The sequence below is a fragment of the Cariama cristata genome, unplaced genomic scaffold (assembly GCF_000690535.1).
Source record: "Cariama cristata isolate BGI_N322 unplaced genomic scaffold, ASM69053v1 scaffold10633, whole genome shotgun sequence".
In the NCBI taxonomy this organism is placed as follows: domain Eukaryota; kingdom Metazoa; phylum Chordata; class Aves; order Cariamiformes; family Cariamidae; genus Cariama; species Cariama cristata.
In genome coordinates, this window is record NW_009607828.1 from 25,250 (window position 1) to 39,618 (window position 14,369).

Below are 14,369 nucleotides of genomic sequence, written 5' to 3' on the forward strand. Positions count from 1 at the left end.
TTCTTTAAACATTGCACACGCTGTATATCCTTTGTGGTCTAGATCCGCTACAGATTGCTAGGTCTACCAAATGCTACGTTGCAGTCGGAAGCCAGTATTTGTGCTTCTGTAACAAAAATTCTGGGAAAGGAGCTACTCTTCACTATGTGTTTGTACAGTGCATCACGCCAGGGAGCGCTGATCTATTACAGATAATAAATAGTCATCGAATTGCTTATCTTTCTACTAATTCTGGTTCAGAGGAAGATAAGATCATTCACCTGCAGAAACCTTCTTTGGCTGGGAGCCTTTTTGTGCACATTTTCTATATTAATATCAAGCAGGATTTAGTCTATTAAATTTAAGTGGTACATGATGTACATGTTCAGTACTGCCAAGACTTTTTCAATATATACGCTGTGTGTATTTGTTTTAAGCATCAGTATCAATATATGATTTGATGATTTTGAGTTGCTCGGACTCTCTGAACAAAAATTTGTCTTGATTTATTTTTTTTTTTCTAAAGTATGTACATGATTTATTTAAACTTGCAATTATAAAAACTTGCATCAAAGCCTAATTGTACTGTATTCTAATGAAGCCTTTTAAATTTAAATTATAATACTGAAATATTTCTGTTGCTAAAGTTTCAAAGAAAGTAGGAACACCCAACAGTGGCAAATTATTAACTAATTATCTTGAGTGAGCACTGAAATGATAAAACAGCCTTTTGGAGCTGTAGCTTCTTTTGCAGGTGCAGAGATAATGTTTTCTTTTCCAGTTAGAAGAGTTCATTTCGAAGTGGAAAATAGGTCTGACAGCTGGGAAAAAAAAACATGTTCTCCTCTTCCTATCTGTGATTATAAAACTGATGGAGGAGGCTAAGACAGTACTAAATCTTGAAGGATATAAAGTCCAATCCAAAACAAAAGAGTAGGAGCATATTCCAGACACTGAAGTGCAACATTTTAGGGGACTGTAAGCCAGTAATACCACGTTTGTTTGCAGTCAGTGTTTTTCTGACATATATATCTGGCTTCTAGTCGAGAACTGGTTTGTCTCTCTCACATGTAGAGGTGTGGAAGTTTGTCTGCAGGCACGGCACCATCAGCGATGCTGGGAGAAATGTGCTACTGCGCGCTGACAGGACTGTCTCTGCTGTCAGAGCTGAACCTCTGCATAAACCTTTGTGTCCAAGGCCATTTTGGGTTCAGAGTCTATAGAAGTACGGTTGAGTTGCCTTAGGAGCTGGATTCCTCCCTGCTCACAGTAGGGAGAATATCGGTGTTTCATTCTGCATCCAGCTTCCCAGAAACTAGTTCTTGTTGTGTATCTGGGCCATGGTGACCAGAAGCAGACTGTGCACTTGACCTAGCCACAGAGACGTCCTGATTCTTTTTCTTCCAATAAAGCAATTAGTTTTTTACTATATGGTTTGGTAAAGATTGTTTAGAATAATGTCTTGAGCAGACTGAAAGTACTTGTGTTTTCAGATACTGCTTTTCTTCAGTTTAAGTCTTTGTCCAAATGTTGCCTGATGCCATTATAAACCCAAATTACAAGGCATGTGTTCATGGTTTTCTATAATAACTTCTAAAAAATTAAGAAACCGAGTAGATCCATGTTTAATAAGTGTCTTAAAAGTTGTACATGTCTGTTCTGTGAACAGAAAACATGTTCAGTCCATTTAGAATAAAGGATACTTTTAACTGCAAATCTTCATGTTTATGGTTAAAGAGCAAGAATGAACGTTTCTTTAGGAGAAGGAAGATGAGTAAAATGAATCATAGTTGTTGCTAGCTAGTTCAAAATTTCATTGTCTCCAGGAGCGCCCATGTATGAAGTAGGTCCCTTTTGTTTGTGGTGATGGGTAAGGAATGCAAACATGTTGGTTTTTTCCTTAATTACTCAACTGCAAAGTGGGGACTTCACATTTCTACCTCACAGACATGCTGAGATGTGATGATACATTTTCCAAGTATGCACCACTATTAAAATCCTGGGTCTGATCCTGTTATTTCCTCCAGATATTTATTTGTAAATGTATGTAAACTTCTCCAATCCTTTTCTACCACATGAGGCAGTTCAGGTATTTGGGTGCCTTGACTTTAATTCTGTGTAAGCTTTTAAAAGATAATAATGAAATTAAAACAAGTGAAATGCTCACAAAACAAGCAGTATCTCTCTCTCTTATGTGGTGGCCCTGGACAAAAATGTGACAGATAACAACCAAAAGAAGATATTTCTTCAGTATTTTCACAAAATATTTGTGTTCTGTGGAGGTCTCAAAAGACTTCATGTTCCACAACCAGCTGTCTTTCCATCCTAAGATGAATAAGTGATAGCAATTGCTGGTTTTTTGGTTTTTTTGGTTTTTTTTTTCACTGTTGGAATGTTCATATGTACTGACCCTATTCTGGCATTTTTTGTTGTGCAGTGGATCTACGTTTATGGTACAGCAACAGGTACTGGAGTATTTGCTATTGTTACAATGCTAGCAAAGTAGTTTATCAATATCCTGTGCTCAAAACTTACCAGAATATCTGTTTTTTGTGCTTGGTTTCCTGCACATTCAGAACTTTTTTGACTTAGGTAATATTTTCCTGTTTTTAAAAAAAAAAAAAGAAATCCCCCCCCTCCATGGGAGTTATTTCAAAAGCAAAGGGTACCATTGAAATTTTTTGTCTTATCTCTAGTTACTGAAAGTAATGAAATTTAATCCAATACTTGAAAATCCCCAGGCAGCGAGTCTTGTGCACTAAGCATGGAAGAAGGGAGTTCAGGGCACATCACCTTATGGCACAAATAAGTAGGTAAGAAACGACTGGACTATCTTAGTATCCATGTACGTGTGTGCTGCAAAGCAAGGAAGGTTTTTCCCAGGATGTGTAACTATCTTTGCTGAGAAGGACATAACAGTTCCACCTTGATCTCAAATCTGGCAAGAAGTATGACTTGTATGACCCCAGTGGATGGGCAAAATGTGCTACCTGGGGATCAATGAGCGTTTTCAGTTCTCTGTGTCTGAGTCCTCTTACTCTCCAGCCCATGACCCAAGTCCCAGTGGGGCGCTGAGAGGAAGGTTAAAAATACTTCAAGCTGCACCTGGCTAGAAGGAGGGTTGTAGCCCTCCAGGTGATTAGCTGAAGCTCTATAACATGAGATTTGTTGTAATCTTTATCTTAATGTATAACTGCAAGTGTAGTGGGAAAGCTGAGGACAATCCTCCTCTCCCCAAGGCCCTTGAAGGATGCTGACTGAGGCAACTTACAGAGCCTCAGATCTTAAGTTTTCAAACTATTTCTAAGTACTAATTGCAGTCTGAATGGGAAACACCTGTTGAACAAGGTTTGTTGCTTGTTGAAAACTGCAGCTCCATAAGAACTCAGGATTTAGATAGCAAGAAAGGGGATGAAGTTAGCCAGGACAGTGCTTTTTCTGTTTCAGATGTGGAACTGAGACCTGGTTTTCTTACAGCATTTACATTTTTCTTCCATTTTCAGTAAACTCCCATCCTTCCATGCATACTTACCACAGCCGTGACCAGCCCCCGTAAGGAGGCTGCCTGCTTTCAGGCAGCTAACCACAACAAACCTAATTGCGGATGCTTTGCAACAGGTTCATCTCAGAGCAGGCTTTGCTTTGATTTCTGGTTCTTCTGCCTTCATCTCTGTTGAAACTGCCTGCAAGCCACCCTCTTAACGTGTGCAATGCTCTTGCAGGCCAATCTGCCCCTGCTGCAGCGGGAGCTGCTGCACTGTGCAAGGCTAGCCAAGCAGAACCCAGCCCAGTACCTCGCCCAGCACGAACAGCTGCTTCTGGATGCCAGCACCACCTCACCTGTTGACTCCTCAGAGCTGCTTCTCGATGTGAACGAAAACGGGAAGAGGCGAACTCCAGACAGGTGAGCACCCCTGCACCTTTCACACCCTGCTCAGAAATGTCCCATGGGTCGGATGTGATGAGCTCCATTAGGAAGGAGGGAGCGTGTGGATGGGTGCCTGGGGGGGAGCTGGGAGGGTGTTCCCTGGGAGTCCTGCCTTCATCACAGCTGTGCAACAGCCAGATTATCTTTGTAATGTGTATGTGTGTATAGAATCATACAATGGTTTCAATGGAAGGGACCTTTAAAGGTCATCTAGTCCGACCCCCCTTCAGTGAGCAGGGACATCTTCAACTAGATCAGGTTGCTCAGAGCCCCATCCACCCTGACCTTGACTGATCCCAGGGATGGGGCATCCACAGCTTCTCTGGGCAACCTGTTGCAGTTTTTCACCACCCTCACAGTGAAGAATTTCTTCCTTGTATCTAGTCTGAATCTTCCCTCTTTTAGTTTAAAACCGTTACCCCTTGTCCTATTACAACAGGCCCTGTTTATACATGTGTACATATACATAGATACACACACATAGATATATTACATATGCATGTACAGATCTATCTCTGTGTATATAAATGTAATATATGCACACACTGATTCAGGCAGCAAAATCGCCTGGGGACACACTGTTCATATCCACAAAGAAGTAATACTGGCCAGCCAGTATCCTACTATTTGATGCATAGTATTTCTGGTTAGCATAAAGTAATGAGCAGCAGATCGCTCCAGCTCCATATGGAAGTCTTTTCTATTTGAGGTTTTGTTGGACTGAACAGTAAATATGGGGAAAGTGGCTAGGCACTCATCCTGGGAAGTATAAGGCAAGCTCCAGTGTGCAGTCAGGGCTTTGACTCTTTCTGCTGTGCCATGTGTCCATATCCTTATATCCAATATGTATAAGGATATTTCCTCCAAACAGGAGAAATGTTCACTGAAATCTGTTTTGTTGTTAAGCTGAGAAAGAGTCCATGCAGAAACACAGCGAGCGAGTGTGTGTGTGTGTGTGAAGTATGGTAGCTTTAGGGATATGGAACAGTTTCTTACTTCAATAAAGTTTTGTGTAGTGTTACAAGAAAATTACTCTTGTGGCTGTTTATTTTTAACTGTCTTCCCATGACAGTGGTAGAAACTCAGCTAGCACATACATTTTACCTTTGGGAGGCCCAAATATTGGATTTTTCTTACTTTTGTTTGCCATGGATTTTGTAGCGGGGAAAACTTTTTTATAATGCTGTTCCGCCAAATGCCACTACCTGTATTCTGAAGGCATGGCAAGTGTCCTAGTTATCTTTTAAATGAAAAAGGTGAAGATTTGTGAAGTCAAGAAGGCTTGCAAGTTTGTACAGGTGACGTTTTTATTCAGGGACAGGCTGAGATAGCACAAAAACCAAGAGAAAACAAACTCTGAAATCTCATAGCAAAACTTTAAGCTTCTCATAGCCAGAAGTGAACAGTAAAAATTGAAGTAACATAGCCATTGGATAGATGAAAATGTGAAATTAGCTTGCTTTAGATTGTGTTTCAGGGAAATCACTATGGACCAGCAAGAAAATAAAGATACCAGCAGAGAAGCTCTTTTCTGTGTACCTTCTTTTCACCATTTTTCCCTGACAACTACACCAAACTAAAGAGCCATTGGTGTTAACACAAACCTGCTAACTGCATCCAAGAAAGATGATTAATTTTCAGACATTTCCACATAGCCTTTTACTCCATGCGAAGAGATAACATTTCTGAAGCTAAAATTTAGCTCCCGGGGGCAGTTCTGCTGCATATCCTCAGTTTTTGTAGAATAAGGTACCAAAATGTCTATTAAAAAGGTCTCTTAAAATCTTGTGCATCTTGTGAATAACTTAAGTATCAGCATGCTGTAGTCCAGTGTCAGTAGCAGACACAGTGTTTTTCCTACAAGTAGACAGACACACATTAAATTATCTCATAAGCCTGTGAGGTCTTGCTTGACAGAGAATACAGACGGAGAAGATGGACGTGCCTTCCTGACAGCCCTAGCTCACTTTTTTTTCTGTTAATAGACAGCAGTGTTACTCGCTTCTCCTATAAGACCACAAAGGAAAAATAGGCAATAAAATATTTCCTTTGTTTTTCTTCATTAGCATGCTGGAATAATACTCCCCCTCACTTTGACACCCAGTTTGACAGTGTTGAATTTTGGTTATTTTGTAATAAGTACGATCTAAACCTACGGTACCTTCAGTCCCGGTTGCGTGGGAGGGAATGGGTGGTGCAGGTAAAGACCAGTACAAGAACTTAGAAATGAAAAGACCTAGTATTAGTCTTACAGCGAAAAGGACGTAAGAGTAGCCCATAAGGGGACTGGCAGATCAGAAGAATATTGGATTTTAAAGTCGGCCTTCATCTTTCAATTAAAACTGAGACCTTGACCTGGAGAGATTTAAGTCTGGTTTATGAATTTTGTTTGCAGTGTTTCTTTTCAGTTAAAATACATAGGTGCATGAAACTCGGAAGTCTCTGCTCATGAGCAAGTGCCTCTGGCTTCACAACTGAAGTCTCTCTTAGGCTCCATCCAGCTCGGGGAGCCTTCAGTTCCTTTCCAGGTAGTAATTGGGGTTAAGGGATAGACAGTTTAACTTCCACTGTTGTGGGTAAGACCCTGCATTTGAATTCCTGGGATCCAGGGAGGGGCTGTAATGTGGGGTGTCCCACTGGCCTGCGTGCTCCGAGATGTCAAAGCTATCAACCAGCAGCCTCTGTTGATTGCTGCTCGAAATTAGACACCTTAGTTCTGCGAAGGTAGCATTTCTGAAAAACCCGTCCTTTCTTTTTTGACCCCGAGATTCTTTGCTATCATGAAAGACCCAGAAAGAGATAGCCCATTTCACCCATTGGAATGGTGCCTTTAGCTTAAAAAAATAATGGGTTTTTTTTCAGTATCAAACAAGGTTGCCACTGATTAGTTACACCTACTTCTCCATTGACTATGATTAACACTATACAGAAAAAAATAAACTCATATGGTAGTTTTGGTTGAACCAAGTTCAGCAGAGTTGTCTCGTGCACTCCAGAACATTTGTACTACAGATTTAGTAAAAAGAACAAGATCCTGTTGGAAAGATTCTTAAATTTACTGAATCGGAGTTTGCATACCTTTTAATTTGGATAATATAAGTAAATCAACCACAAAAAAACAGTCAGAGCATGCCTAAACTGAGTGAGTATTGAAGCCAAATACTTGTCTGGCTTTATACTCATTACTCTATTAATTATTTTAATTGTTTACAGAGGCACAGGAGGAAATGTCTGGAAATATATGTACCTTTTGTTTAGAGGTCTAAGTAGTTTTCAAATGCACTAATAAAAATACAGTGGAAGATATGAGGCATCCTTTAAGAGGAGGATTTGCTGTGACTCTGTTGCTGGAATATGGAAAAAAATTACTAAAAGGCAACATCTTTCCAGGGGAACTAAATGCAGTTGGAATAACTTTGGAGATATGTCTGTCACTAAAGTAAATTGTGGTGTCTTTTTCACTTCACAAGGGGTATGAGATATAGATATATATAGACATGATGTGTGTGTTTTTTACATATATAGCTGGAGGGGAACTTTTTACAAGGGTGTGTAGTGATAGGACAAGGGGCAATGGCTTTAAACTGGAAGAAGGGAGATTTAGGTTACATATCGGGAAGAAACTTTTTACAGTGGGGGTGGTGAGGCAGTGGCACAGGTTGCCCAGAGAAGCTGTGGATGTCCCATCCCTGGAAGTGTTCAAGGCCAGGTTGGATGGGGCTTTGAGCAACCTGGTCTGGTGGGAGGAGTCCCTGTCTGTGGCAGAGGGGGTGGCACCAGAAGACCTTTAAGGTCTCTTCCAACCAAACCCTTCTATGGTTCTATGATGATTCTGTGATATATAGATATGTGTGTGTGTGTATATGATACATACACGTATATATTAGAAATATATATACATCATTCTTCTATATTTACATTTTTCTTTTGGGCACGGGTAACTGCATACTGTTGATTCCCATAGAGGTAAAATACAGTAAGGAATTAGGCAAAGGGAGTATGACATGTGTGTTGCACATAGCCACATCTACCTCATGATTTTTTGTTAAAGAAAACCCACATACAGTAATTTTTTTCTGCTTATAACTTCAGAACCTTTTTTTGCATATGCATTTTCCAATTCTGGTTATTTATCTGCATATCCAAGTCTACTGTATGTGAGGTTTTATAGAGCAATCTGACAGCAGAGCTTCGTGTTTTACTGAATGTTTTCTTGGTGCATATGGTCTGACACGGATGAGCAGCCACGGTGAGATTTTGGAGTCTATTAAACTAGCTCATTAAAAAGATCAATCTGTTTCTGTAATAACACTGGGAACCATCAGTCACTGCAAGAGAGAAAAACTGACACCTGAGGAGACAACACATTTTGGTAATTTGTTCATGACATGTCATGAACAAAGTGTTCACTATATTTTGTTTACAACTTTTGGAGTTTACATTCTACTGTAGTAAAGCAAAGGAACTTGGACCAGTGTGAGTTTTTATTTTGGTGAATGAATGCTTAGTTATAAATAACATGATTTTAAATACACTAACCACAAAAGACTTTTTGCTAATTAGTCATCCTTTTAGCTTGCTGGGAAGGGCTATATGGCACATGAGTGTGTCATATAGTGACTCTACATTTATGACAGCTGCCTACAAAGTGGATATAGGATAGCAAAAAAAAATCTGTTAGGTCTAATTTTGAGTGAGAAGAGAAGTGGCCATGATTGTTTTGTGACTTTAGCAAGTGCTGCTATGCTTGCTGTATCCTTCACAACCCTGACAAGGAATTCATGTCGAAGGTACCTGGGCACAGAGACCAACTTTGATAATGCTGTTAGGTAAATCTTCTTATTTGAAGAAGCTCCTCCGCATCTCAATAAGATGAAGGATGCTCACAGCTCTTACAGCTCTGCTCTTTGTAAGCCATGTGTAACTATGAAGAATTTAAAAATAATTTTCTTAATATGAACTGTTAGCAAGGCAATAGTAGTCTTTTCTGTAACACAGTATTATAAACAAAATAAGTATTTTATTCCAGCAAAGCATTATCACTTGTTTGGTCATCAAGACTTTATTGGTAGAAGTCCAATTTAAATCAAAGCATCTTGCACAAATAGCAGATGAACAGCTTTGCCTCCTTCTTGCAAGCTGACTTCAGTGTTCTTTGAAATTGGTGTAATACTCTTGATCAGGTGAGACTTAATTTTCCAGCCAAGGCAGTTTTGCATGGTCAGATTTCCTGCCCAGGAAATTATCCATAAATTGCAATAATTTAGAACTGAAATGATAGCTTACAAACAGCATGAAGTCTGTTAAAAAGGTATAGACTAATGACTAGTATCTATTCTGCTATCTTTAATCTGAGTAAATCACAGCTTCAGGTAAAATAACTCCTTGCACGTTTATAGCTGAAGGACCCCGTCTTCATCATATTGCAAACTTTCCAACAACAGTGCCAATTTATGTGCACGTCAAGGAAAATGTGACCAACAGGAGCAAGAAAAAGAAAAACAAGAAAATGTGTCAGTTAAGCTTCCTACACATTCAGTGTTATTTCCTCTCTACAGCTTGTTGTTCCTTGCAAAATCAGATGAAATCAGATGAAAATTGTGGCAGTTTTGGATTAGGAACTAGTACTCATGGGTCTGCCAGCTACTGTGAAGCAGGAGTGCTTCCTCAGGCACCTGGGGAAATGTTGCTGTCCCAAGGGGGTGAGACCTGGAAGAATGAGTAGGACTGAGATCAGAAGCAGAATCGTAGGTTAAGTTCAGGACTTCTGAATTATGGCACTCTTCAGTATTTTGTCTTTTTCTATATTCAGTATATTCAGATATAGTAAATTTGCCAGTGATTCCTGTTCTGATGAGACTTTGGAATTTGTTACCTTTTTATATATTTTATATGGTCAGAGACACAAAATGAGTTTATCAACAGTATCATTCTGGTATTCTGCTAAATTGTTTATTTGGTCAGTGCAGAAAATACAACAACAAGTTGTAGAATTAAGGTTTTAACACCCAGAAAAGATCTGACAGCCATTACCCAGCATAATAGCAAAAATAGAAGTTTAGTTTCAGTTAATGTATTTTCAATAGTATTGTTAATTTCTGTGTTAGTTAAACTAGAAGAAAATGGTTTTAGGTTCTAGAAGAAAATGGATATGCTGGTGTGGTGTCCAAGCTAATGCAGTACATTCCAGTTAAGGTAATTAAGTATAAAGCATGCCTAAAAAAACACAAAAGTACCTGTACAGTAAGGTGCAAATATGTACATTTGTATGAAAATATATGATTTTAACATCTAATTATAATGCAGAAAAGGAAAACTGGATTCCTACTTGTTACAGTTTTCTTTCTGCTTTTCCTACACTGAGTGATCAAAAAAGTCAATGAAGGTATTTAATTATTTACAGTTTCTGATTTTTTTTCCCATCTTATTTAGAGATCATTCTAATCATAACACTAAAGAACTTGGACAAATGAATAGCTTGGCTTGTACCTATAGGAAAGTCAATTTTTTGCTTGCATAGTATTTTTACAATTGAAAGACCTGGACATTGAGTTTGAGTAGATACGTGCAAAGAAAACACACACCAGCAACTAAATACAAAACTTGTCTTGGAGAGCTGTCAAAATGTCACTACCCATTGGGAGTTATTGCAAGCAGCTCCATCGTGCCAAAAGTAATTAAAAATATATGATGGTCCTCAGGTTTTCCTGATTAGGAGTTTTCACAGCCATTCTGCGTTTGCTTTGGAACAACGTACATGCTCCACTTTAACAAAGTATATCTTTTATATCTCTTCCCAAAATGAGAACAACTATCCTGCTGTATTGGTGAAAGATTCTCCCCTCTTCGCCAAGTTACGGTATAATAAAATATATATACCTGCAGCTTCTCTGGCGTTAGTCATTGTGGTGAGGTCCCTGGAAAATCTCTTTACTCCTTCTGAAAACAGTGCAACCCATCTTTTAATTTCCTGCTGGTAATTGCAAGATCTTGCTCTGATCCTCTCTCCCAGTGGATATTGGCAAAGATTGGGTTTCATCCTTCCTCGCACTGACTTTAAAGGAGAACCTGTTGAGGGGCAACAATTAATATATTGAGTGTTTCTCCACAGACAGTCCCTCGAGGTTGGGTGGTTGGTTTGTGGGGGAGGGTTTGTTGAAGGGCAGTTGGTTTTAACAGCAGGCAAACAAGAAAATTGGATCAAATTTACCTTTCTGTCAAAGTGACAAAAAATTGTGTTATTACTAGGAAGATATATTATGCCATCCATGAATCACGGAGGAGAAAGTTCTCTTTAAAAAAGGCTGGAATATTTCAGCTGTTTAATAAAGGTTTTTGGAGGGAGGGATACAACCTTGACAGTTTGCAATGTTTGTATCTAATAACCTTTCTGTTCAAAGCTAATATTTTGTAGGTTTTGTTTATTCCAGTGGTAAAAAAACCCCATACTTCAGTGAAATGAAGCTTCCCTAAAAGGAGTTGTGAACACATTGAAGTAACTCTAGCCTTTCTGGTTTTTATTTTAATGGAAAATTAGTTCAGTGTAAGTTCCAGGTTCCCAGGAAGAGATGCAAAGTAGAGACTTCTTTGGAAATAGCTGATTATGAATTGAATTAACGAGTATCTGTAACGTAAAAAACTGCCCTTCTCCCTGATAACTCTTCAGAGTTGCCTGAGCGTAAAACCCCTGTCTAAGAGTAATGGGGTGGGAAGTCTTGAACGTTATTGAGGACTTGAGTTTAACCACATCTTCCTACAAAGTTAATGACAGTCACAGCACCTTTGACTGAAATAGCCCAGATGGTACAAAAATCTCTGAAGGAAGCATTTCTCATCATTTAGAGTCATTTGTGCTGAAAGTCTCAGTGTGACACTGATCTTGATGGGAGGAGCTCATCCTGGCATTACATATAGCTGCACTTCAGCACACTGACATGCGCTAGCTTAAGACTGTATACTATCCTTTTGAAAAAAAACACATTTTTAGCTGCAAATTTCTCCTGTATGCTATAGCACTACTGAGAGTAGGAATTTCTTGGCCTCTGGCTTCATGTATCAGTTGACTGTTTCAGCTCTGCAGTTACGTGTGTATCTGTCCCATCAGTTGGTGATTTCAGTGCAGCCTGCTCGCTCTCCAGCCCAGCTCTTTAAGCCGCTCTATCAGAAAGCTCACCCTGCTAGTATTTCTCAGGTTACAGGGATCGTTAGGCAAGGTGAATGTGTCCTTTGTATATTTTGAATGAGCAGTGTTATGAAATGTTCCGCAACACCACACACTTGGAGCAAGGTGGAAGAACAAGCTTTGGTTCCTGAAGGTGCACATGTAGGTGGGAGTGCATGTTCCTGAGCAGCCCTGCTCACTAAGTGAATTAAAGTTCCTTTGCTTTGTTTTCCAGAACCAAAGAAAATGGCTTTGACAGAGAGCCTTTGCACTCAGAGCATCCAAGCAAGCGGCCCTGCACTATTAGCCCAGGCCAGCGGTACAGTCCAAATAATGGCTTATCTTATCAGCCCAATGGTCTGCCTCATCCCACCCCACCTCCACCTCAGCATTATCGTTTGGATGATATGGCCATTGCCCACCACTACAGGGACTCATACAGACACCCCAATCACAGGGACCTCAGGGACAGAAACAGACCTATGGGTAAGGCATGTTGATTTTCTGCATTGGTTTTTTAGGTTTCTCTTTTCCTTGTAATTATGTTCTGTATCGTGAACAGGGGCTTTTTTGCTGATTAAATATACCTGCCATTCAGATGTAGCCTTTATAGCTGTCTGTCCATCTAGGTGCTTCTAATGGCATCATTTCAGATTTATATTTGTAAAAGTGGATTGAATTGTATCTTTGCTACACTCTAAAGCAAGAGTCAGAAGGAGGAGGAACCTGTGCTTTCACAGCTGCATAGATGACATGGACACTCAGGTGTCTGACAGACAAGGATAGGTACAGCCTTTTATTTTTCTTCTAATGCCACATTTGTGATGATAACAACATCAATACAGCTTGATTTCAGCTTAGACTAAAGGAAAGTTGTTAGCCTTTGGAGAAATGTTTTGTGTGTGACATCTCAAGAGTGCGGTGCCGCGTGGGGATGTCTGCAGAGGATGCGAAGAGCAGGAGCACCAACCACACCCCGCACAGCACATTTTGGTTCAATGGGATGTCTGATGCTCTTGCATTTGCCTCACTTGCTTCACATCTGCACTTACTATTCTTCCTTGTTTTAAACAAATCTTCAATAAAAGAGGAACATTTGCAAATATTCAGCATCTGTATGGAGGAGGCTAAACAAAGACCAAGTGTTGGTTCCTCTTGAGTGTTGATAATAAATACTGGCTTAGTTGTATCATGTTGTCAGCTGCTCTGATATATGTGCTACATTTTAACCACATGTTGTTTAAACATCTGTGAAGGGATGAACCCTTAATGATGCTCTGTTGACATGGTAGTAATTACTGCATTTAGTGAAATAACATTGAGTTTATAGTAATATTTTTTCAACTCTCTGAAGTACAACTGGTATTTGGTACACTGAGTTACCAAATAATTGTCTTGCTGAATTCTTCAAGTAGTACAAATGAAAAATCATATATTATATGTTTTATAGATCTTATAATTTTATATCATCAGGAAGAGTTATGTCCATTTTTGAAAGGTCAGAACTTGCAGAATTGGAGACATTAAATTGAGTAAAACGGTAGCATCTTGTGTGGGGAAAAGTGCTAAAGAAAACTTAGAGCAAAGGTTTTAAGCATCCATTTATTTTTGTGGTGGCGTTCCTGATTCTAGACCAGGTAATGTATGATATATTGGTCTGATAGGCTCTTTCCCCCCGGCCCCGAGGACTCCCAACATTGTAAACATGATTTGCTCCTTTTTTGGCAGGGTTGCATGGCACACGTCAAGAAGAAATGATTGATCACAGGCTAACAGACAGAGAATGGGCAGAAGAGTGGAAACACCTTGACCATGTAAGGGCTAAATGTACTCTTATGTGTACCTGTCTGAAAGGAGCCCTTCTAATATAGGAATTTAAAATATTTCTTTCAAAACAAATCTGAATCCCAGGACAAGTTTTGAAAGCATTGGTGGCTTTCAGAGGGCTTGATATTCTCCATTAGGTAGCTCATACCAGGCCTTGCTCTTAAGTGCTTCCTGCAGTATCCTGATTACTAGAGGCTGCCAAAAGAGGAATGGACTCTGCTCTATAAACCCTGGATCTGAGACACATTGGATTTGTTCTTTGAATTTATTTGCTCTTGTAACATTTGTAGGCATCAGTTCTGGACCAGATCTCCTGGCCTCTGTGGTGCTGTGTGATACTAGTGGTGGGACTATGGTCTGTTGAGTCTTTTTGTCCTTGGCTTCGCCCTTTCCCCCAGAAATCCATACCTGTACTGTTTAGGATCACCAGTTAAACAGGAAGGGATTTTCGTTCTTAGAACAAAACTAGAATTT

At 39.6% G+C, this 14,369-nt stretch overlaps 1 protein-coding gene across 1 annotated transcript in view; it reads left to right on the forward strand.

Moving 5' to 3' along the window:
* Window positions 1-14,369, forward strand: part of RUNX1T1 (runt-related transcription factor 1; translocated to, 1 (cyclin D-related)) — a 57,847-nt gene that overhangs the window by 18,246 nt on the left and 25,232 nt on the right. Inside the window, 3 exon segments of the mRNA XM_009696894.1 lie at window positions 3,702-3,883; window positions 12,304-12,554; window positions 13,797-13,882. Coding sequence (XP_009695196.1) covers window positions 3,702-3,883; window positions 12,304-12,554; window positions 13,797-13,882 — 519 coding nt within the window.